Source organism: Talpa europaea (assembly GCF_964194135.1).
Source record: "Talpa europaea genome assembly, chromosome: 7".
Lineage (NCBI taxonomy): Eukaryota > Metazoa > Chordata > Mammalia > Eulipotyphla > Talpidae > Talpa > Talpa europaea.
The window spans coordinates 42,067,040-42,093,050 of record NC_140074.1 but is presented as its reverse complement, the minus strand read 5'-3'; the positions used below and the strand labels follow the sequence as shown (position 1 = coordinate 42,093,050).

Sequence of the window (26,011 nt, the reverse complement as noted above, 5' to 3'; positions counted from 1 at the left end):
GGATCATCTGCAAACATTTGGCCACCAATGTATACAAAACCAAGTTTCTATCTTCAAAATGAATACAGTGACTGTACAGCCCCACACAGGTCTAAACAAGCTGAATATTGGGATGACTGAGAGGAATACTATATGAACCTGGGAAAGAAAGACATTGATTTCAACTGGAGAAGCTGGGAAAGTTTGGCAGACAAGGTAGATTTTGCACTGATATCAGAAATTGAGCAGGTACATTGTAAAACAATAAAACTGTGGAAAAAGAGACTGAGCAGGACTTTATGTAGCCTATGTAGGGAGAGGATAAACCTGAAATTGGTAACTAAAGGCTGAAAGGAAAATACAATTATGAGGGTAAATATCCAGATTGTATTCAAATTTATTTTAGAACCTAGTTAATGTGGTTAAATGAATGTGAATAATAATAAACTGCTGTGGAATTACCAAACCAGCACACTTTTATCCATAGTAACCCACTGTGCCAGGTTCAACCATATGAAACAGCAACCTTTCTGTGCAAAAAATTAGCTAATATTGGCGATTTCACATGGGTTAACCTACTGTACATGGTGCTCTATGATGTAATTCCTATTTTCCATTCTTTTCAAGAGTGCTTGAAAACACCAATGATTCAGAAACAGGTTTGATAATTATAGAAACAAACCTATTAAATTATGTATTTGAAGGCAGACAATTCAAAGGTTGTAACAGGCAAACTTATTAAAACAAACACACACAAAACACTCTAAATAACTAAGTTTAAGGTGGAATGCACATAATACTATTTCTCATTTTCTTTACTGATGGAAGCTATAGAGACCATTCTGGAATTTCTCAGCACTAGCAGAGTTTCAAAATAAGAAAAATATGTCTTTCTGGCTGGTAGCAAAAAAAGGCTAAATATCATGAAGTGTATTTAAAAAGACACAAGGCAGACTACAGATAGCAGTAAGAAAATGGATATAGTCTAAAATATAGTGATCAGAATCCAATTTCAATGCTTACCCTAGAAAAGAGAAGTCTTACAAAATAAGAGATATTTGGGTGGATTATTGTTCCACATGAGGTCCACAGTCACATATCAGAATGACAGCAATATAATGTAATAATAATATGTGTTTCCTTCTAGTGTAAAAGTAGCTGTTTAAACTAGTTCACAGCATCCTACAATTTGGTTGGATGACTAAAAATTATTAGTAGTTTTATCTGTCACATTCATGTTGACAAACCCATTTGGTTTTTAATATGCCTTTAGCAATTAATGCAGTAAATAAACAAACCTCAGAACATAGCTGAGATTTTGACATTGGCTTGTGTGGGGGGGGGAGGGGGAGAGGGAGGGGGGAGGGGGAGGAAGGAAAAGAGATGAGGGAGAGAGAAAATAAAATGAAAAAAAAAAAAGAACAATAACTATGAGAAGCCCTAAATCATTCCTTTGCTATAAGAAAGAAAAATTGGGGAAATAGTGTATGAATAGGCACTCCAACATATTAGGGAGCTTTTACTTATGCGAGAACACACTGGGCATATAATAACATATATTATTCTATAAGAAAAAGTTTAGGAGCTTATTTTTTTGATTATCTGCAAGTATTTTGATTTCATTTTTAACAGAGAGTAATATAATATCTAAATATATTGTAAGTTTTTTCAGTAAGAATTACATTACTATATCATTTATGTTCTAGAAAACTTGCAATTCATTCCCATTGCTTTAGCATTGAATTGTGAAAAGAAATCACAGATGAAAGGATGATCTTAATTCTTATTTCTAGAAATAAGAATGATTTCAAAGGTTGGGAAAGGCATGCTTGAGTTTAAGTTCATCCTTACAAAGATGGGCCTTTTCAAAAAAGAAGGCATACAGAATTTAAAAGAAAGTATTCTAATCTGCACACACCAGAAATTATTTTAGGGGTAAAATGATCATTTAAGATGTCATTCCAGAAGCTGTCTCTTATAATTTCACCTTAGGCTAAATGTCACAAAGGTCCTGTATCAAAGTAGGCAAACAGCTAGTTACCCAACAAATACAGAATTATTAGTGCACAGCAGTCTGGAAGACTGAAGTGCTTGTTCTGCTGATACTGCACACTTCCCTAAAGAGATTACCGGCATAATCCTAAATATTATAGGACCCGAGTTATCTTATTTCTGAGCTCATCAGATCCAGCATGCTGCACATAATCCCTGACAGCTTTATTCAGTGTTTATGTAAGTTGGTGAAGGAGTTGTATCAACAAGGAGGACCAACTAATAAGAATAGATCCTGTGATTTTCAAATTCCCATTTTAACAAGTTTTCTCTTTCTGAACTTTTCCTACAAGCAGAAAATATATCCTTGATAGTTCATAGTAACGTCTGCCTGCCGATCTTTATCGTTGTCCTACTTTTTAGCCGGGCTTCTTTTTTTTTTCCAAAGATTTATTTATGCATAAGAACTGGGGTACAGGCCAGAGGTGCGGGGGTGAAAGGCATTTTGATGCTACCAGTTGTTCTGAAATGGCAGGAAAAGTGTTGTTGTTTTGTCATTTCTTTAGAGGTCTGATTTACTTCTAAAGTCATAGAGATATTTATTTGGGGGGAAATAATAGAAAAGACTGGTGAAAACCAGAAATTGCAAGTGTAGTTTCAAGTATTCTACTGTGATAGTTTTTTTAAAAGCTATAGCTTTAACTGAGGATATTCCTTTAAATTCCACCAAAATTTAAGAGAAAAAGGAAAATATCTGGTTCTCTTTGCAAAGTGTAAAGAGACATTTGTTCTTTTAGTTCATTTTAAAAATAAGCTGAATGTGTGTGTGTGTGTGTGAGTGTGCGCGAGCGCTCATGTCCTAAAACCAAATACTGTGTATTATGTAATTTTACAATAGAAGGCAAATTCATGGTTTCTTTTAATACATATTCAGGGAAGAAAGAAATATTTCTGTTCACCACTGAGCACTCTGTTAATTGTAAATCAGACCCAAAGAGGATTAAATATGTAGATTTCCAGTGTTATTAATTTCTAAACAACAAAAGCAACAGTATCCTGAGAAAATCTGTCAGTGGTAATGATAAATGGTTGCATACAGACTCCATTGATGTCAGAACTACAATCCTCTGGTAATGGCTTATTTCACCAATAAGCTCTGTATTTTGAAATCAACAAATAATTGCACTTCAAAAATATCTATTCCTTTCTAGAAATACAAGCATCAGGAAGCCTTAAGCATTGTGGAAAAATATAAAATTTAAGTTTATATAATAATTACATGCATTTAGTTTGATTAGTAACTTTTTTGAATAACTGTAGGATATATATTATTTGAAAACACAATGTCAATTTACATTTTAACATTTCCCACTGTTGTTCACTGCTATCTAATACTAGCAAAGGAAAGTGCCAGGAAACCATGCATCATTTTGTCCTGAAATATTCTTAAAACAAATGCTCTAAACCTGCATGTTATAAGATAATGTGTTTAGAGATCTTACTTGTGAAAAATTTAATTAAAAAACTCCAGACAGAATTTACCTGATTGTTCATCAATGAGAAATTATTTTTGAAAATAGATTTGTTACACATGAAGAAGTGTTTGGTATCATATATTTAAAAAACGAATATTAAAAGAAATTAGAAATGAGAAGTGTAATCATATAATGTAACTATGGTAATGACTAAAATCAAAGCTACCAAATCGTGACAAGGATCCTCACACTGTTAACCTGATGTTAGTGTAATGTGGCAGATGACTCCTTGAGCTCAACCTCCAAACTTAAGCATTTGACAATTCGCTGCAGGATATGACAATATTTTAAACAGAAATATCTTCTCCCATGTAAAATTCAGTCTGAGAGACTTATTTATGATATACATTCTCAAGTCAGAAAATATTTTATTGTCCCCACACTTCCTCATCAATTAATTTTGCTGAGAGTTTATAAATTCTTGCTTCCTTGCCTGGAGGATAGTTTACACAGCTAAGCATCAAAAGAGAGAAGAAAATGTTAGACTCACCAGTGGCATCAGCTTTAGTTTTGAGCTCGTTCTCACACATTTTGGCGTAGCAATTAAAAGCCTCACTGAAAAATATTGCACTTTTCACTAGAGAACTGACGACTGCCCTATGTTACCCCACAACTAGAATCCCAACAGACTGCATTAATGAGATTAAATAAAAGAGGAGTTAAAGGCATCAACTGTTCCATTTCATTAAGTAAGGGTGAAGGGCTGCTCAGGCAAAGAAGGCGGGAGGGAGAATATTGGCTTTTCTTTTTGATACTACTTATTCACTGAAGAATGCCGCACTTGCTAAATCACAACCCGGAGTTTAAAACATCATTCTCCCTTTCCCCGCCCCCCACGATTTGTATAGATACATAAAATTCTGCACTTCAATTCTCCTTTGTTTTCATCTTGTTGGAAGCAGATCTGATAGGTATGTACCATGTAACAGGAGTCATCTCTGTGATTATGAAAGTACAACATAAATTTCCTTCAGAATTAGTTTGTTCCAATTATTTTGGACCCTTTTACTGAGGTCCAGGGATGAAGGAACACGATGAGGTATTACTGTGATCTTGTTCTCCCAAATATTGGATCATTTTGTCTATGGTGTAATTAGCAGAGACACAAACATCTATAGTCAGACAAAACACTCATTCCTTATACAGTAGCAGTAGTAACAAATGGGAACACATTCAGGGACTTAACACGAGATGGGTCACCAGACTTCTACCCTGAGATCTAAGGTGCCTATTCTCTCAGTGTGCCTCAGTGCTCCCACTTGTAAAATAAGAATGTTGAGGACACACAGACATTTCTATCCTCAGACCCCTGTTTTGATATCCACAGACAAGAGCTTGCTCTTCATGAAAGAGTAAAGTGCTTCCAGAAAATGTCACCTTAAAGGTCTCTGGGCACTCTGGATCTCAAGAAAAACTCCAAACTTGCAGGCTGACCATAGATCTGAGGCCGACAGCAGGAGAGGGAGAGGCTCAAAATAGGGGAGGAAGAGCACAAGGAACTATGGTGATGGATCATGGGTGATGTGGTGGTGGGAGAACTTGGGAACTACACCTGATGGGTGAAATCAAATACTGTCCAAATATGAACAATGATGTAAGAAAATGAATAAATTTAATTAAAAAATTTACACTTGGAGTACTTTACATCTCTCTACCTGGGAGGCATAATGATAGCATTTACATATTTCCATACTGAGGCCCAGGCTAAGGTTATAGCATGCCACAGGGGGAAAGAAAAGGAATGTCAGTTTTATTTAATATTTGCTTCAAATTTCCAAAATCTTTCAGTGATGAATATGTAAATTATTTCTCCAGTCCTCATGTCTCCCTACCCCTTTCGGGAACTCGCATTTTGTTTTCTTGATCTCTTTCCCTTCTGTTTCTCTCTTGAATATCTCTACTTTTCCTTGGTCTACATGGTGGTAAAATTGCTTTTCAGTGGGAAGAAAGGCAGAGGGTGCAGAGGTGTTTTGAGGAGGCCAGGTGAATCCATATGCACTGTTGTCAGGATGGTGTAGCTGAACCCAGTGCCTCTCAGCTTTGGGTGCCCAATGAAGGAATCTGGAAAATTTAAAAATCTCGATTTCCAGCACTTAGCTCTGACTTCCCATTGATTTGGTGTAGGTCCAATGCATCTGGGGATTTTAAACATTCCCAGAGTGATTCTAATGGCAGCCAGGATTGAAGACCATTGGAATGTTTCTTAGAATAATCAGAGATGTATATCAAATACACAGATTCCTGATCCCCACTGGGATAGAATCTTCTAAGGAGGAGCCTGGGAAGATATACTAAAAGTACTCAAGTATTTGCTATGATTATGGTAAATTTGTGAAAAATGAGGAATGAATCTTGGATTTTGAATTAGAACATCTTTGAATTCATGGATAAGTTACTTAATTTTTTCTGTGCCTCAAGTTACATATCTCTGAAATAAGATCATAGCACCTACCACTAGGGTTGTATGAAGAATAAATGCAAACGTCCTTAAAACTGTGTCAGCTACATATTAGAAATTCAGTATCTACACTTGAAAATGAATCTGCCTGTCTTTCTCTGAGACATGCATTTTTGCTGTTGACTCTAGCTATCATTTGTTCATTCAGCCAATATTAATTAATGAATTAATAATTAATGTTTTTGTAACGGAGACTGGGAAACAAACATGATAATGTTCATACTTTCACATATATTCAAATCCTATGGATTTAATCCTGTTTAAATTCCTCCATTTTAATAAAATTCTTCCATTTAAAATATTAGAAATAATATTTTTAGAAGACATGTGGGTAATAAGTAAGAAAGTCACTTAAAAATTCTCATTGGGGGCAGAAATGGAACAGATTTGGAGGATATAGAATGTTTCATGTGTTATAGTTTAAATGTGGGGAAAGAATCGTTTCCTGTGAACTATTAATTTTTTTAAGGTTTATTTATTTATGCATACAAGAGCTGGGGTACAGGCCAGGGGCATGAGGGGGTAAGAGGACTCACCAGAGACAGAGTGGGGAGGAAAATAGGCAGATCTACTGAAATACACTGCTGAGGGGAGCAGTGGATGGGTCAGGAGAGGTCTGCTGCGTTTCCCAACCAGGGAGGCCCCTTAACCCCCTGTGAACTACTTAAAGGTTATTAATTTCTAACTTGCATGGAACAAAATTTATATACACCAATTATAGGGGGCTGGAGACTAAATCTAAGGATAGGAAATGTAGACCTCCCAGGGCCTCATGTGCATTGCAAAAACAAATCTGATTCCTGCTCTGGCCAATCAGGAAATGGGAAACAAAGAAATCCTCTTGATGCACCAGCACTCTTGTCTCCCTGGAAACGAAGAGCAGCTTGGAGATAGGAGCACAAGCATATGGGGGGAGGGTATCTACCCTGCAAAGGGACTTATGTTAGGAAAGAAGAAATGACTGGAATTTATCTAAAGTTACAGTTTTATCACATCATTTTTTTTTTAATTAAAAACTTTTTAGTCCTCCAGGGTTGGCATGGAAGCCTGGTCTTCTCCTTATCTTGACTTTTTACAACCAAAGTCAGCTCTGCCTTCAGATTGTGATCCAGGGCCAAAGGCATCCATTCGGTGTCAAATTTTGTCCCCACTTCCTCAGATCTCTGTCTTTTTCATGCCACCTCTCTCTTCCTTGGCCTTCCTGAAGACCTCTCTCCATTACTGAAGCTACCAACTTCTGATCAATTCTTGAAGACGCAGCTCAACTCCTAGCTCTTGCAAAGTTTTCTGGCCACTCCCCCTGTGGTGATTATTCCCTGGGCTTCCTGTGTCTCTACCACTCATTTGGCCCCGGTGCTCTTCATTACGCTGGTTACCTTAACATTCATCTCCACTGTGAGTTCCTCAGGCATAAAACCCTTACCTTGTGTCTCCAAGTGTCTAGCAGAGATTCAATACAATGCACGGAGCCCATCAATGGGTGAGTGTGTGTCTGCTGATGGCAGCCTGGGGCACCAGAGGTTTCACCGCCTACTCCCACCATTTGGGGTGTGGTTTTTTTTTTTTTGCTTGCTGCTACTTAGTAGAGGGAAGGTTAAGAAAACATTTTTTGAATCTTTTTTGTTTTTTCTTTAATCAAAGTTGGTTCTAAGCATAGAACAAGGGAGTTGGAACCAAAAAATTCTGTTAATTTCCTCTTTTTCCTTAATACACTATTTTCCCTTTATCCACTTTGGCATTTATATGTCACTTTGGACTGTTGTCTCATTGGTTTAGGCCTTTCCTCTATCTTGTTGGTACATTAATTTTCCTTTGGTTTGGAGAATTATTGTTAGAGTCAAAAGTGAGTTGCTCTTCCACTTGGGCGGCTCTTCCTTGACCCCACTCGACTACAGGCAGCAGCTATCATATATTTTTCACACCAACGTGGTAGACTGTCCTCGTATCACAAGATGTTAAGTTAAAGGGACAGAAAAATTCTTTAAAAAATCTCCTAAGATTCAGGGGGGAAATGAGAGATGAAGCCCCATGAACAAAAGAAATGCCCTAAAAGATAGAACTTGATTTTACAAGCAACAGTCCCTCTTCAGCACTGTGGTTATCAAAGAGCCATTGCCAGGACCAGCAGATCTACTGGGGATTTGTTAGAAAGGCAAATTCTCCGGTCCCACCCTGTGTGTGTGCGCGCATTCCAACAATTTATATTTTCACAAGCTCTCCAGGTGGTTCTGATGCATGCTGTGTTTCAGAGTCACTGGTTTACAGCATGGATTTCCCAATCAGGAGGAGCTAGAGTTAATTTGCAGCTCTATCACAAAGAGGTTTTGTTGTCCAGACAAGTTATTCAATCTTCTGATGTCTCAGTGTCACCATTTATAAAATGCCCATACAAGCACCTACCTGATAGAAGTATGGAAAAATTTAAAATGAGATAATTTCTGTAAAGTATTCAGCAGAGTGTAAGGCATAAAACAAGCACTCAGCAATGGTGGGTCACTGCTATGATGCTGTTTTAGTGGGATTAGAAAGTGTTCCATACTTTAAAAAATGCCACTCTTTTTCTTTCAAGTTTCTTAAAACTTTGCTGCACCTGAAAATACTTGGGGACCTTTTTAAAAATACCTGATTTCTAAGACACTTAGTGCAGACCTAGTCAATTTTATTTTACAGAAGATACCATGATGAATTTACTGTTGTAATATATCATTATCAATATTGCCATGAGAAAGAGGCATGCTATTAAATGCGGTTAGAATTAATTACCAGTAATGTCAGATGTCACATTCATTATTTCCATGATTTTGTCCAAATTCAGTGGTAGAAAAGTACAGAGAAATGCTAAAAGGGAGGTTCAAGGGCAGGGTTTCTCAACCTTGTTGTTACTGATACTTAGAGCTGGATAGTTCTTTTTCAGGGGGAGTTGTTCTGTGTATTATAAACACCCTTGACCTCTGTAGTGGCACGAAGAGCAGGTTATCTATGATCCACGCAGATGGGGTAAAGGAGGAGTCCTGGAGCCCTAGCTGGCTTTCTCAGGTTTTTATTGAGCTTTACATGCATTGCAGCAACCAGGTACATTACAAGCAGGAGTGCCAGGGGGTCAAGAGGCAGGCAGGCCTCCAAGCAAGTCTTCACACTGGGCTTCTTATGCCCCTTTTCTCTCCTGCTTCTCTCCTGCTTCTGCTTCACTCACTGACTACCTCAATACTCCTCCCATGGCCAAGAGAAGTAAATAAGATAGTTTGCAACAATGTAACAACTTCAGGTGCCCCAACAGGCAGGGCAATCCTAATGGTGGGAGGGCAGAAAAGCCTGAAAAACCATTTACCCTACACCTCTAACCATGAGATGCTAGTATGTGACAACCTAAAAGGTTTCTAGATAATGTCCAATGTTCCTGGGGGAACAAACTAGCCCACAGTTGATAATGCTACTTGTTCTAGAGTTTTAGTGACTGAATAAAAATGTAGGATTTACTATTTAACAGATGTATGATTGGAGCAAGTTCCTTCACCCTTCTGTGCCTCAGTTTCCATGGCAGTGAGATGGCAGTAATAACAGTACCCGCCTCACAGAATTCTATTATGCCATTTGAATAGTAAAAGGAAAAACCCATATAAAAGACTGAAAATAGTATCTAGAGCATAACAAATGTTATGGGCTGAATGGTCATGTTCCCCGATTCATATATTGAGACCTTAGCTCCAAATATGCTATTAAGACAATGGCCCTAGGGAGGGGATTAGTTCATAAGGGTGGAGTCTCATGAATAGGATTGGTGCCTTATAAAAAAGAGTGCTAGAAGTCTAGCTCATTCTTTTATTTGGCAGTCTGCAACCCAGAAGTGGGCTTCCACTAGGACCTCACCATGCTGGCGCCCTGATTTCAGACTTCCAGGCTCCAGAAATGTGAGAAATAAATTTTTGTTGTTTGTAAGGTACCCACTATATGGATGTTGTTGTAGCAACCTGAACAGAGTACACATTCATTAAATGTGTCTGTGCAGTATCTATTTCTAGCTCTAGCTAATCAGTAATTTTTAAAATTCCAAACCACTAGAAAAACTCTTCTCTTAAAATCTTTTCATAGGAGTGTGCATCCATTTATCAATTTATTCTCTGAATAAAATCAGAATTTAAATATATATATATATATTAGGGTCAGCAAATGATGTAAGAAACAGAAGAACAAGGGCATGTAAGAATAAGAACAAAGCTCTGTTTTCCACCTTTTCAGTTATACACTTTTAAGGAAGTTAACCTCTCAGAATTTCTTTATTTGTAAAGAGGGAAATACTTGCTATTTCATTTGTTATAAATTTCTTATAAAGTTATATTAGGCATATTATTTCGTAAAAGCATAAAGGCTAATACCTTATTTCGCAGACGGTAATTCAATAACATTAAATTCCCTTAGAATCAGAGTCGATGAGAGTAGAGTAAGAAGAAAGTTCGGCTTAGTCCTCGTCTTCATGGACATGGACTTCAAACGGCATCATTTCACTTAAATTGACGAGTAGGCAGTGAAAAGCGTTTTTTTAGTTATAACATTTTGTTTTTTCATAATTGCATTTATAAGACAAGGTTTCTGAAGGATACTTAGAAAAATGTAATATATACTTATCATGTAGTCAAAAGTACATATTCGCCAGAAGGCTAAAGGAATGGTTACTCTGTTGATGGTTTTGTAAATTCATCATTTATACTGTTGAATACTTATCTTGTACAATCCATTTAAGAAACTTTAGCAGTATAATTTTGATGCAATGTAGAGTAGTGATTATTGCCTCAATCAGTAGCTCAATTATTCTGGTAACTGAGCTTGTGAATATTTTAACTTTGGTTCAAACCAATTTTATGAAAGTCATTTACATGTCCAAACATTTTCCTTATAGTGCTCCTACTATTTTCCATTCAAGGGAAAATTATATAGATAATAGAATGGAAAACAGAAACTAACCATGTTCTTATTGGATGGATTTAGTAATAGGACCCCAAATTCAAATGATGGAAATCTTGAGCCCTGGTTGCTTCTTTTCTAACACGTTCCTAAGCTTTATTTCCATGTATCAGATTTTAAACTTTAAGGAAATTAACAGTAATAACTTCCCAGTATCATGTAAAATAGATTCCTTTCATTATGAGTAATATTGATAAAAACATATAAAGTAGATTTTCAGGAACAACTTTTTATTCCTAAAAAGAAAAAAAAGTTCTGAATTTTTTAGATTTATTGCTTTAGAATAGTTTTAAGTTTATAACAAAACTGGCAGAAAAATAGAGTTTTTCCATATATCTCCTATTCATATGCATGCACAGCTTCCCTCCTTATCAACAACACCTGCCAGAATGGTACAATAGTTTTTTTTTTTTTTAACAAAGATGAATCTACATTGATGCATAATCACCCAAAGCCCAATGTTTATATAGCATTCAGTTTTGGTATTGTATATTCTATAGGTTTGGGCAAATATAATAATGACACATATCTGTAATTATAGTATACAAAATATTTTCACTGACCTAAGAATCCAGTTCTTTGTCTATTCACCTCCCCAGGCCCTGCTCTGCCACACCACTTTCCCTATCAACCACCGATCTCTTTATTTTCTCCATTGTTTTTCCTTTAATATTTTTGAAATCAAACAAACTGTGCAAATCAAATCAAATCAAACAGTGCAAATCTAAGCTAATGAAGAGTTGACATCTGCAGTGTAAACGCATATCCATGTTTTATATGATGATCACCTGAAGCGTCCATAGAATCATAGGATAATGTTATTCATCAAAAAAATGAGACCTGAACGTCAGGAAATGGTTGAAACTGAGTCACCTTTTGAATTTTAGCATTTGTTCATCAGTAAATATTTATTTGTTGAGTACATATGATATTCCAGTAACTGAGTTTAATATTTTTCCTTGGGGAACTTCCCATATGTATGTCTATTCTGTAGGGAGAGTAAGAGATTTTGCTGTTTGGTTATGTTCAGTGACGAGAGGTTTAGCATTTTGCAAGACTATTTTATCTTTTCATTCTTTTGCAATCAATCAATATAATTTCCTGAAGTCTATATATCTGTGGTATGCCCACAAGCCTTGTTGAAATAAAAATACCATGTCTGTGTTGTTCTATTGGTCTTATCCATCTAGTAAGCACAATTAACACAACACAGTGGTGCTTTTATGTTAACATACACTTGAAGAGGTGTAAACCTATACTCCTAAATAATATACAGTGTTGTAAACCAGTGTTTCCTCAATGAAACACTGAGGAATTTTAAAAAGTGAAGGGAAAAATTTTAGAAAGTAAAGGGGAAAAGGTCAGTCCTATGGTGCTAGTTTGACATTATTTAACTTGGTGTGCATAAGATGGCTGCCAGTGACACCACTTCATCTCTTTCGTGCTATGGCTTTAATCTATAAATTGGTCTAAGGTCTTGCTGTTGGGTGTCTATGATGCATATGTTGTGTGTATATATATATATATATATATGCATAGATATATATGTATCTAGATACATGTGTTTATGTAAAACATACCAATCTGTATAGCCATAGTAAAAATACTTTTCTAATATAATTCATATTTCTCTACCTGCTTTTTAATGTGAAACATTTTATTTATTTATAAATTTCTGGGAATCTCAAAGATTACCATTAGAAAAGAAACACATCTGTAATTCCCCATTCACCTGGAGACTTTTCCAAATTTAAAGTGGCACACCTCAAGCTGCTAACCCCATTCAGTGGTGCACCTCATTTTTGCCTTAATAACTCTTGCCATTAGCTGAATGAACATGTATTTGCTGAATGAAGTAATGTTAAAATTCTACCTCCTTCCACCTTGAAAGTCATTCTCCTGAGTGGAGGAGACATCAGTCTCAAAAATATGCAAAGAAACTTATACTATTAGAATGTTTCCCAAGGTATCTTAACTGGGAAGTTAGCATCAGATAAACTCCTTCATAAGCCTATATATAATGAGGACTACTGTTAGGGTGCCATGGGAGACAGCTGTAATTTTGCATGTTGCTGAATATGCAACATCACAGGATGAGCTCTGATTGTTTTAATCCAGGACACATGGCTATAAGCTGCTGCACCTGAGACCTATATTATTATACACTCTTAGAGGGGCTTCACTGATGCTAGCTCAGAATTTTCTAGCTCAGAATTCCCACCTCTCAAGAGTTTGGTTTTTTCCATTGTGGTCATCAAGGGAAAAATATAGCTTATTCCTTTTATAAACATCAATGATTTTTAACCCTAGATTTATGGTTATTGCTTAAATTCTATTCTTTCTTTGTTTTTTTTTTTTTTCTGTACAAAGGCACCAACAATATATCCTAATGTAGATGGGAACCAGGCAAGTCTGTCAGAAGGAATTCAGGTGCAGTCATTAGTGCTAAACCAACTCAATTTTGTTACAAAATCAGCAAAAGATGAGTTTCTCCTCTTGTATCTTCTAAGGGACATATTCACCAAGAGACAACTTAACTAGATACAGTAAATTTACTTAAAAATGTACAAAGTCTATGAATGGTAGCATTATCTCCATGTACAGTCCAAATTTGCATTAGTGGGAAGAAATCTGTCCCTGAAGCATCTTACAAGGTAGGTCTATACACGGTTCTTTCTCTTCACTCATCCTGGGACATCTTATGGCCTCTTACAGCCAAACAAAATCGCAAATATTTTACTGAACAGAGTGAGAAACAAGTGAAGAATGTGGAACTACATAATCAAATCACAGGTTGCCAAGCTAAATGCAGACTTAGCATCCTTGCAGAACAAAACATTTCATTTCTAACTCACAAGTGAAAACAGGAGTTTAATGTGATTTAAAGTTAAGAGCAGAAATTCCAGAAAAGCAAAGGCAACTATATCAAGTTATTCCCATTTTCATTTTCACAAGTCTCCTGAGTCCATAGAATTAAACATCCATAGCAGCTAGTATGGACTGAGAAACTAGTATATACCAGGCACTGTGTTGAGCTTTAAAGGCCCAGTCTCATTTACTTAACATTACTCTGGGAGATAGCCATTAGTACACTCAAGTAACTGAAGAAACTGAGGCACAGCAGGCATAAGGAATAGAACCTTAGAGTAGTGATCTCAATATGTGGTCCACTGACAAGCAGTATCAGTATCACTCTCTAGCTCCCCCGCACTTGTTAGATACGCAAATTCTCAAGCCCACCTTGATCTACTAAAGTGTGATCCAGAAACTCTAGGACTGAACACTCTGTACCGTATTCCTTCTTAATTTTTAAATTGTCATATTTTTAATTGAGATAACAGTGGTTTGCAACATTGTATATGATTTGGGGGTATTGGGTTCATGCCTCTCCTTATTTATGTTATCACAGCACGCCCACCATCAAAGCACCCATGATCCTCCACCATCATCCAGTGGGACCCCTCCTTCCTTTAGCAATGTGCATTTTTTAAAAAAGATTTATTTATTTATACAAGCACTGAATACAGTCAGAAGTATGGGAGGGTGAGAGAATTCACCAGAGTCAGAGCGGAGAGCAGAGCAGGCAGACTGACGAAATACACTGCTGAGGGGTGCAGTGGGCGGCAGGAGAGGTCTGCACGCCATGTGGAACCCACATCCAGTGGCTGGGGATCGAACAAGCACTGCTAAAGAGGCTGTGGGCAGCTTCGCAACCCAGCGCTCAACCGCTGCACCACTGGGGAGGCCCTAGCAATGTGTATTTTAAGAAGTCTTCCAGCTGATTCTGATGACTGCTGAAGTTTGAGAACAATGGCATAGTTCATGCAATTAATAATAATGGCTCCATATCTGTTTTGGCATTTAAACCCATCCTTCAAATCACACCTGACTGTATTGACTTACATAGGGGCACTTCAAGAAAGGCATACTTTTCATTGTTAAAATATTAAGTATTGCTTGTCTCCTCTATTTGAAGAAGTCCCAAAAGCCTGTGTTTCTAGGTCCCATTGTTTCAGAAGAGCTACATGATCCCTGCAAACAAAACAAACTGCATATTATGCAAGCCTTTCCCTTTCTGTTTCTAAGGAGCAGATGGATGCAGGATTATTTCCTTCCTGGAGGCAATTTGGTGATTGCCATGGTGGACAGACAATCCACACAGTGGAAAATAGAGCATGTCACTGTTGTTGAGGTTGAAATTCCACAGAATGTTTCTCTAGGGGACACTAGTTCACAGGTTACTGACTGACAGTAGCACGAATTTTGGTTCTAATGTCCTCCTAGTCCTCACGAAACTTTACTGTGTCATAAATATGTGTGTCTGCGTAAGGAATGAATTGCCACTTATTTTCTCTTTCTACTCTTTAATCAGGACATTATGCTAGGTTGGCATCTTCATTGTGAATTATTTTACTTTTATCATTAGTACCTTTGCTATACTTCTGGTGAATAGTGTTTAAAGACTGAATGAAAAATTTAAACCCTGATCTCTCTGAAGAAAATAGGCGCAAAGAGAAATATGTGTTTATGAAATCTCTCCCTTTTAGCTTTCCAAACTTCAAGGGTTACTGTATAAAAGTTGGAGGTTTACCCCATTTTGTCAGATCAAAGGGTAAAATACTAAATGTGGATACAATTTTAGTGAATGTGGTAGCATCTGCCCTACCATTTTATTTATATTTTGTTTTTTATCCTTAATACTTATTAGGTGTTCAAGTCGCTGTCTTAAGCACTATTAAGTGGTAAATTAAAGTTATTTTCAAACTGCTTGAAAAGCATTATCAAAATATTGAAGCTTTGGAGGTCAACAAAGCCTGGGGAATTTTCAGCGATAAATGTCATATCAAAGACTTAAAAGACTTCTTTTCCTAACCCATTTAGACCTTTTTTCCCTGGGCTGAGATAAAATCATCAAGTAGAAATAATTGCTATTTAACATCACCACACTTACTAACAAATAATCATTGCATGATCTGGAGGAATAAACATTGAATTATTGTCTTGCGCTTGAAAATTAAGAACTGTATCCCATCTGCTAAAGAATTTCTCAGATGAGTTGGGGATAAATGCTTCAGGAACATTTCACTAAATAAGGAACAATACATATCTTCGACTCTGACAGAAATGCTCATGGAATGAGTAACCCAATTTACCCATGCCCTTGCAGCTAATGGGTCCAAGAATAGTTAGTGCTTGGAATCTAAAAATTATCTTTTGTTTGCTAAAGGCAGTTGATGGGTGATGTGTTGGAGGAGCAGCCGCCTTAGGTATGTTTCAGAAAAGTGCTTATTCTGATTTTCTGAAGAGAGACTAAATAGCCTTGCTGAGGAATTTATATTGCTTAGGGTATGAAAAAAATGGAATCATTAGAATACCTTAAAACAGGAAAGGATTCAAATATCAAATAAAATTTACTCCAAAATATGAATCAGGGTGGGTTGTAAGATAGAGCTAATCATTAGTATTGACTTGAGATTCTAGATCATTAGTTCAGAAAGCAACAATGGGGAATCAGACTACATCTTATCCTATATAATTACATCTTCTATATAATTATGAGAAAAACAAAATAACTTATTTTTGCTTAAGATTCCATTCCATTTATAGGAAAATAATATCAGCATGCTCTGTTCTGTTCACATCAAAAGGAATAAACTCCTCGAAATGGACTGAATATTTGTGTCCTCTCAAAATTCACAGGTATTATAAGGTGGGTGTTTAGAGGGTAATTAAGTCATGAAGGGGTGCTCAGGAATGGGATTAGTGCCCTTATAAGAAGAAACCAGAGAGCTAGGTGCAGTCTTTTTCTGTCATATGAGGAGACAATAGAAGCTGGGAGTCTGCAACCCACAGGAGGGCCCTTGCCAGAACCTGGCCAGGCTGAAATATTCAGTTCAGACTTTCAGCCTCCAGAACTGTGAGAAATAAACTTCTGTTGCTTATGTCACCCAGTCTTTAATGCTCTGCTGCAGCAGCCCAAATGAACCACGACACGCTCCTTTCCTTTCCGCTTCAGCATGATGGGTGGGACAGTGCTCCTCATCTTTTGAAATTGTGGCACAGTGAAGCAAGACAAAGGCCTCAGAGTGTGCCTAGCCCATCCATTCTTGCCTTCTCGTGGGTTTCCAAATATCCATGTGTTTCTCATATGAAATGTGTTTTTTCATATGAAAGATAACAACTTTTTAATATGATAAGTTAGTCTGAATTCTTTATAGAGTAATGAATTTGAGCCATCTGTAAACTATGTAGTAACTTGCTAATTTTAATTTCTGAATATAATATTTTTAGAACACTGTGTAATCCATTAAGTAAATTATTAGTGAATTGGTCCTTATTGTTTGTGAAAATGAAACTCCACAGATTTGTGATTTGCCCATGAGAACCAAATACAGGGCTTATAATATGTAATGAGAGGCTGGCCTGGGGGAGAGCCCTTTCTCTGCCTCTTTGAGGAACATAGGTTTGTGGCATGGACTTTGGACTTGTGTTCATGTCCTATCCATTCAAGAGATGCATCCTTAGTCAAGATGGCCAGCCTCTCTCCGTCTAAGTTTCCCCATTTAAGAAACAGGCATAATAATTCTACCTCATAGATTCGCAAAAATGAAATGAAATGCTATAGTAAGAAAATTAGACCAGGCTTGGCACAAAAGAAGTATTCAGCATATGGTGGTCATTACTAAGCATAAAAACTGCCCCCCTGGCAACTGATTTGCTGCTATTGTACCAGAAAAGAGCCATAGCTCTGGGTATGCTATCCACCTAAATTTTTCTCATCCCTTGGGTTTGGCATCCTCCCAAAGAGCCACACATATGTTTTGGGATTGATTACCTGAAACTCTTATGACTTGGTAGATCATATGTCAAGGAATGATGTTCCACAGACCATGAACTCCTACACCCAGGGACAACTTCATCTCCCAAGCTAGTTCTTATTTCCTATAATTCCAAGACAGAAAATTACACCTACCAATTAACTCAGCAATAAGTCTTATCAAATGCACACTAACTGCGTGGGCTGGTGCTCATTTATATTCACTGGTTATCTAGCTAACAAGTTGTCTGTTATTTTGGGAGAACACTATAAACATTGTCATTCTTTTATTAGTTTTGACAGCAACAGTAATTATCATAAATACTACTACTTTATATGGTGCATTTTAAATGTACATTTTGACATACATTTTTAAATTTGAAAATGTTCACCGTTTATAAATGAAACAATTTAACATTTTGAAGTTATCAGCAAACCAGAAAGAAGGGTATTAAATACCTATAGGGAAAGGAATTACCGACTAAACACTGGAGTTCTGGAAAGAAAAGGTGCTATATATAATTCAAGGATCATTAATTCCCCCCAACTCTCTACGTGCATGGCTCAGTTCAGAAAAAATAGCTTAGGGACATAACAGTCGGTGAGTAAGTTTGTCCGCAAAGAGAGGCCACTGCTTGTCCATGTGTCGTGTATTCTGTCATCATTAGTGCTTTAGAACCAAACGTTGCATCAACCCTTTCTCAAGCACAAATCCACAACTTCTTTTGTCGCCACCAGAACTTCCACTGTGCTGCTTTTATTTAATATTATCCATAATGCCAAAGGGTATCATGCGCACATCCTTAAAAAAATATTTTTAACACCAATACAGGATTTATGCCTTCAGGCATCTCTGAAAAATTATAGAATTTTCTTATATATCAGAAGTTCAGCAAGTAGCTTATATAATACATTTTACATCTTATAATTTTAAATTGAGGCAAAAGCAGAAAGTTTTGGCATAAAAGCCATCGAGGAAGGCATTTTATTCTGCCTCATGAGGAGGCAGGTGAGGGCTGTGCACCAGCATTTGTGAAGTTTCCTACTAAGCTTACTGAGGGCAGTGGTATTAGGATATTAGGGCAGATGGCATTAGATGCACCATGACAATAAAGTGGGCCCCTATCTTTAGCATAATGGGAGCACAAGTAGTTGATGCTGGGGTGGCCAGTGCACAGTTTTGCTGATCATGAGCTAAGCTCTATTCAAGGTCTGTTTTTGCTTTCAAGGTGAAAAATGGTTCTTCCTTGTTGCTGTAGCCTATGACAAATTTAGGGGGATTCTTTGCTTGTTCTGCACATCTTCTCCACTAGAAAACTTAAACTAATAGAAGTGCATACAACTCTCTCCATACTATATACTGCCTATTCTAAAGGTGTAGGTCTCCCAGTGGCTAGAGACTAGGCTTAGAGAAAGAAAAATTCATTCACTTCTGTTCACACACCCAAATATAGTATAATAAATTACTAGGAGTTTGGAGGAAGAGTGCCTCCTTATTTCTTTTATTTAATCAGGTCTCTATGGAAAGGTGGAGAAACAGGGTTTCTAAGCAATTTGCGTTAAGTCCTTCTACAGTGAAAATTTTGGAAATCTCATAGGAAGCTTTATAGTAGGAAATAAGATACTTAATGTCAAGTGATAATCTCTTTCAAAGCTATATAATTAATATGTGTGTCCTTAAGGGAATACAGACATTTTATTCACATGTGTTAGAACTTATGTATGCATAAAATATCTCTGACCTGATAAACAAGTAACTGGTAATACTGTTTGTTTCTGGAGGTAATGATTAAAAGGTCAGAGTGAGACATTTAATTGAATATCTACTATACCACTTAAAAATTATATATATATTTGGGCCTCCCCGGTGGCGCAGCGGTTGAGCGCTGGGTTGCGAAACTGCGCGCGGCCTCTGCGGCGCCGGTTCAATCCCCGGCTGCTCCCCGGCCAACGGAGGAGGGTCCCACATGGCGCGCAGACCTCTCCTGCCGCCCGCTGCTCCCCTCAGCAGTGTACTTCGGTCCTTCTGCCTGCTCTGCTCCCCGCTCTGGCTCTGGTGAATTCTCTCACCCTCCCTCCCGCACTTCTGACTGTACCCAGTGCATGTATAAACAAAACAAGCAAACAAACCAGCAAACAAATAAATAAAGCATGCCTCTATTAAAAAAAAATAAAAAAATAAAAATTATATATATATTTCAAATATTTCTTATGCAAGATTAAATTAAAATTTAAATAAAAAACAGTTAAAATTTATCAAAGAAATATTGACTTTAATAGATACGTAATACTTGCTCATGTGGTTTGCTTTAAATTCATTTAATTTCCTTTTTTTAAATAAAGATTTATTTATTTTATTTATACAAGCACTGGGTACAGTCAGAAGCGCGGGAGGGTAAGAGAATTCACTAGAGCCAGAGCAGGGAGCAGAGCAGGCAGAAGGACCAAAGTACACTGCTGAGGGGAGCAGCGTGCCATGTGGGACCCTCCTCCAGTGGCCGGGGAGCAGCTGGGGGTCGAACTGGTGCTGCAGAGGCTGCAGGCAGCTTCACAACCCAGCGCTCAACCTCTGTGCCACCGGGGAGGCCCCATTTAATTTCCTCTTAAGTGAATATTTTACTTGTTTGTAAGATGCTTTGCTATAATAGTATACACATTTTGCTAACTTCTCTTATATTGCTAAAGAGGAGTAGTTAAGAAAAAGGGTCTAAATACTGGCATCCAAAGGATCTAAATATTGGCATCCAAAGGGTCTATATATTGGCATCTAGTAAGAATGCCTATCCCATTAAAATTTTTCCACAATATTATTCTTATTTAAAAAATTTAATTGCTAATAGGTGAAGAATGACTTCTTGATATCTCAGTGTTATATGATCACATATTTATCCCAGATTGACTTCTGTGAGTTAACATGAATTTTTTTTTATGTTTTGTGTCTGTACAATGTAAATTACCCAAATTTTAAGTGTAAATCTGTTCAACTCTAGATAGTAGTTTTAAACTTTCTTACAATTTTGGTAAAATCTGTATTGCCTTAGTTCTTTTTTGGATGGATAATAGAATTATGGTCAATGCAGAAGCTATTATACTCATAAGATTTGCAATTGAATCTTCAATAAAAGATTTCAATGTATTTACAGTTCTAGCTCTGAAATTTGCCTTTGAAATCTTTTACTGTCTCGATATCTGAATCTATCTCAGTAAAAAACCATACTAAAGGGCCTCTATTGGTGGCGCAAGTGGTTTAGATGCAACCTATGAAGCTACCGCAGCCACTGCAGGACAAGTTCGATCCCTGGTCAGGGAGCTTCCCACATTGTGCAACAGACCTCTCCTAACTCACCTGCTGCTCCCCTCAGCAGTGTATTTCAGTTAGTCTGCCTGTTCTGTTCCCCACTGTTTCTGATGAATCCTCTCAGCCCCCCCCAACACCTCTGGCCTATATCCCAGTTCTTATATGCATAAATAAATAAATCTTTTTTTAAAAGAGAAAACTATACTAAAGCCAGCATGAGTGCCTCAGTCTGGTGCAGTTTATATTGCACTAAACAATAAGTTTAGGATCAGCCATGGCTCAGAGGATGACTGTGGGAGACAGGCTGTGCATTTCTTTATTGATCCCCAGAACCTTATCCTCAGAAGAAACTTGGAGAGGGCTTCTACATATTGACTAATCTTAACAAGATGGTCAAAGCACCTTAATGGTAAACAGGAGGTGAATTTTAATTCACCTTGAATATGACTTTTATTTATAGATAAATAGTCTAAGGTCACCACCACAAGTTTGAAAATATTGAATTTCTGTTCTGCCCAATGTCTGATATTCTGCCTTTGAGCCTTTATTTCTTTGTTTAAGGAACTACTGTCTCTAGAAAATTACTTTAAAGAATAAAACCACCTCTTGGAAGTCACTGCTATTCTGAATGTGACAGAGACACAGGACTTAAAACTTTTTTTTTTTAAGATTTAATTTATTTATGTATACTAGAACTGGGGTGTAGGCCAGAGGTGCACAGGGTGAGAGGATTCACCAGAGACAGACTGAGAAGCAGAACAGGCAGATCTACTGAAATATACTGTGAGGGGAGCAGTGGGTGAGACAGGAGAGGTCTGCTGTGCCATGCGGTTTAGCTCCCTGGCCAGGAATCGAACTCATGCAGCAGTAGCTGGTGATAGCTTGATAGCACTGAAACTTTAACCTCTGTGCCACCAGGGAGTCCCAGGATTCAAACATTTTAATGGAGAAGAGAGATCTTTCTGGAGCTTTCTTGAGTGCCATTATTGGAAAATAGTCTTTACGAAGCGGTGACAAAGTGTTGATTATCAAAGGACATGATAGGAGATCAGCCAGGAGAAGGCAGAATAAGAAGGAAATAAAAAATTTGTGAAATAATATTTCAACTCCTCCACAATTTTTAACTGGGGACTGATTCTTGTCCCTAGTTGGTTCATTGCAGTTCTGTAAGTTGGGTTTCTGGAATGTTTCATATTTGCTCCATGGTCAGCTATGATTACAAAGCAGCCACTAGGATCCAGATGAAGGTCACATATGGGGCAGATAAAGGATCGAAAACGTGGAGACAGAGTGCTAGAAACATTTATATATTAGATAATGGATTCTGTTAAATTTTCCTTTAATTGTGGTATGATATATATAACCTACAATTTATCACAGTTCTGTGGCATTAAGTACCTACATATTGTTCAGCACCACCATCCACATCCAGAAAACTTTCATCTCAAAATGAAACTCTGTGTGCACTGAACACTAACTTCCCATCTTTCACCTCTCCTTAGTCTCTGGAAATCATCTTTTCTGTCTCTATAAATTTGACTACTCTAGATCCTTTATAGAAGTGAACTTATATATCATTTGTCCTTTTATGATTGACTTATTTCACTTCATTTCATAACATCTTTAAGGTCCACCTATGTGATAGTGTGTGTCAGAACTTCCTTTCTTTTTAAGGTAGAATAATCCTGCATGCATATAACACATTTTGTTTATCCATTTGCCTGCAAATAGATGCCTGACCTGCTTCCACCTTTTGGCTATTCTGAGTAATGATGCTATGAACATGGTATATTGCTTTAATTAAAAAAATAAACATTCATTTGTTCATAGTAAAAGTAAACGTCACACTTTTGACCAGAGAGGTCATAGAATAATTGCTGGTATTTCAAATTACATCATTTTTATGTCAGGCAGAAAAGATGTTTGGAGTTGGGAGCCTGATGCTTTACAATAAATAATAAAAAAAAGTAGATTCTTGGATATTTATGTAGGTATGTGTTTAGCGAGTGTAGCCCCATAAGAAAATTTCTGTTATTGGCCTGTGGGCCAATACTAACTCATCTGTGATTGAAGGGGATTCAATCATCATCTTCTCTGAACTGCAATGAAGAGTGAACTATTATGACTTTCAAAGGGAAGTATCTGCTAGGTTTGCCCAATGTTAGGGGAAAAGCAGAAAGAAATAAAGAAAGATTACCTCCTAGCCCGTTTGTCTTGTAGGATTCACAGGCTTTAGAGCCTAATAGGAACTTAATAGATCAGTGGTCTACTACTCCTTCCCTCCAACACCTGGATGCCAATTGATGGGCAATTGATAGGCCAAGAAAGTGAAGTTCTAGATCAGTACCATTCAATAGAAATATGATACAAACCATACATGTAATTTAAAATTTAGTAAAAAAGTAACAATAGGTAAAAATAATTTTAACTAGATTTTATTTAATCTATACTAAATATCATTTCTACATGCAATCAACATAAAATTATTAATGAGATATTTTACTTTCTGTTTTTATGCTAAATATGTGAAATACAATGCATATTTTACATTTACATCTCAATTTAAAAGTTAAATTTTCAGTTGTTCACATGAAATATAGTGCTGCCAAAACAATATAGTTGTGATTAATGGAAAAGTATTTTACACTGGTTATATATTTAAAATTTAATTATAATTAATTAAAATTAAATAGCCTTTAAAATTCAGTTCCTTAGGTATATATGTCCAGTGCTCACTAACCACATGTGGCCAGTAGCTACTACTTGGGACTGTTCAGATCTACATGACAGTCCCTTTCAGCTACAGAATCAGGCTTGATATTTGTAAGTTCATACTTAACCTGGTGCTTGGTATATTACACATACTCAGTAAATGTGCATTGACCAAATTGATTAAATGAATTGATACTGAAACTGGGGTATTCTGATTTATTAGTTGGCTGTGCTTTGTACCAGTTCCCTCCTGGTATCATCCTTGCTTCCCATAGAGCAGTAGTTCTCAAAGTGTGACTGTGATTGGCAGCATCTGCATTGTCTCGGAACTTGTTAGAAACCCAAATCTGAAGAGTCCCTTGTTGACCTACTGAGTAAGAAACTCTGGAATTGGGGCCCAGGAGTGTGTTACAACCAATCCTGCAGAGGGTTCTGATGCACACTCAGGTTTGATGCACTACAGGACTGGAAGCCTTTCCTTGGGTGGGGGATGCCAAGTCAGTAAAAGTTTCTAATTCTTCAGTACTGTGCAATAGAACTTTTTGTGACAATGAAAACATTCTGCTGCATTATCAGAAATATTCTATTACTACATTATCAGCTATAGACCACTTGAAATGTGGCTTATGCAAATAAGGAAGTTTTCAATTCCATTCACATTTTAATTAGATTTAAATTTAGTTAGCTGCATGTGGCTAGGGGCTAGCTAGTGAACCCATCTTACAAACAGGCCCAGGTTCAGGAACTGTGCCGGGATTGAAGATGTAAACCTGGAGTGAATTCAGGGTTAACTGTGAGGTGGAACCAGATAGGCGCTATCTGCTCCGGTGGCTCTCTGGGAACAGAGGAGACGGATTCACTGAACCATGTGTGCCCTAAGCCCAGGATTAGGGTAATCAAAGCAACCTGTAGCCCACTGTGTGCTCCAGACCCACGGACTAACTTTTCCAGGTCAGAAGTAGAACCATGAATTCTGACAAGGAGGCCACGACACACAATAATCAGTTTGTAATTAACAATTGCATAAGCTGTTCTCTTCCTTTGGTCCCTGAGATATTGTAACTGACAGTCGATTAATTTTTTAATGATACAGGCTCTTTAACAGTGCTTATGGTGACCTTTTTTTTATTTGTTAATTCTCTTTTCTAAAAAAAAGTGCTTTCTGTGCAGTACATTGAGCTCCATAGAGACAGCACTGGGGCAAGGGAGAGCCGGATGGGCACTGGGCAACTGTGTGCCTCGCTGAGGAAAAATAATTAGATGTGGGGCAAAGGAGAGCCTAAGAAACTGAGTGGCAAGATGTCATCATATGCATTTTTTGTGCAAACTTGCCAGAAGTGCACAAGAGAAGCACCAGATGCTTTAATCCACTTCTCAGGGTATTCTAAGAAGTGCTCAGAGAAGTGGAAGACCATGAGAAAGGAAACTGAAGAAATGGCAAAGGTAGACAAGGTCAATTATGAAGGAGAAGTGAAAACTTTTGTCCCCCATAATGGGGAAACAAAAAAGAAGGACAAGGATCCCACTACACCCAAAAGGACTCCTTTGACTTTTTCTTATTTTATTCTGGTATCTGCTTGAAGAATGCAAAAACACTAATTAGAAGGGATATTTGCAATCCTTGTTCACTCCAGCCCTATTTACAATAGTCAAGGAAACAATCTATGTGCCCAGTGACATGAGTGGGCTAAGACAATGCAGTGTATATATGCAATGGAATACTACTTAGCTATGAAAAAATGTTAAATATAAAAAGGCTAAACTTTTGCCATTTTGGATGACATGAGTGGAACTGGAGGGGATCACGAAAGAAGTCAGAGGAAAGAGACAAATACTGGTTGGTTTCATCAGATGTGGAAGAGAAACAAAACAAAGCGTCAGTCAGAACCCAGCCTGTAAGAAACCTGAGAAATCTGACTGTAGAGCTGAGGCTACGGGAGGGGGCGGGAGAAGACAGAGGACACAGGTGGGTGGGGCACAATGGCCTATGGTGGCAGTGGAGGACTATGGGTGATTTGGTGGTGGGTGTGCTGTGGTGACACATTTGAAGATGTATGCATATAAAGATATGTCAGTGGGATCCTATACCTCTGAGTCATACACTGTGTTGTAAACCCACATTACCACAATAAAATAAAAATGTTTTCTGGAGCTGACAAATATCTCTGCCTTTGTTCAGGCCCTTTCTCTTTCCACAGTTGTTGAACAATTACTATGATTTCCTTGCATTTGTAAAGTACAGGCATTTTCTATAATATCAT

The 26,011-nt window shown here is 37.3% G+C and overlaps 1 protein-coding gene across 1 annotated transcript in view; it reads right to left on the bottom strand.

The window, feature by feature from the left end:
- The window catches only part of RORB (RAR related orphan receptor B), a gene marked incomplete at its 5' end in the record, with an annotated part of 64,246 nt that extends 60,210 nt beyond the window's left edge, over nucleotides 1-4,036 (bottom strand). The window contains one exon of the mRNA XM_084238765.1: nucleotides 3,997-4,036. Within this exon, the coding sequence (XP_084094891.1) occupies nucleotides 3,997-4,036 (40 nt within the window). The remainder of the gene's footprint in view (nucleotides 1-3,996) is intronic.
- Between the last annotated feature and the right edge of the window lie 21,975 nt (nucleotides 4,037-26,011).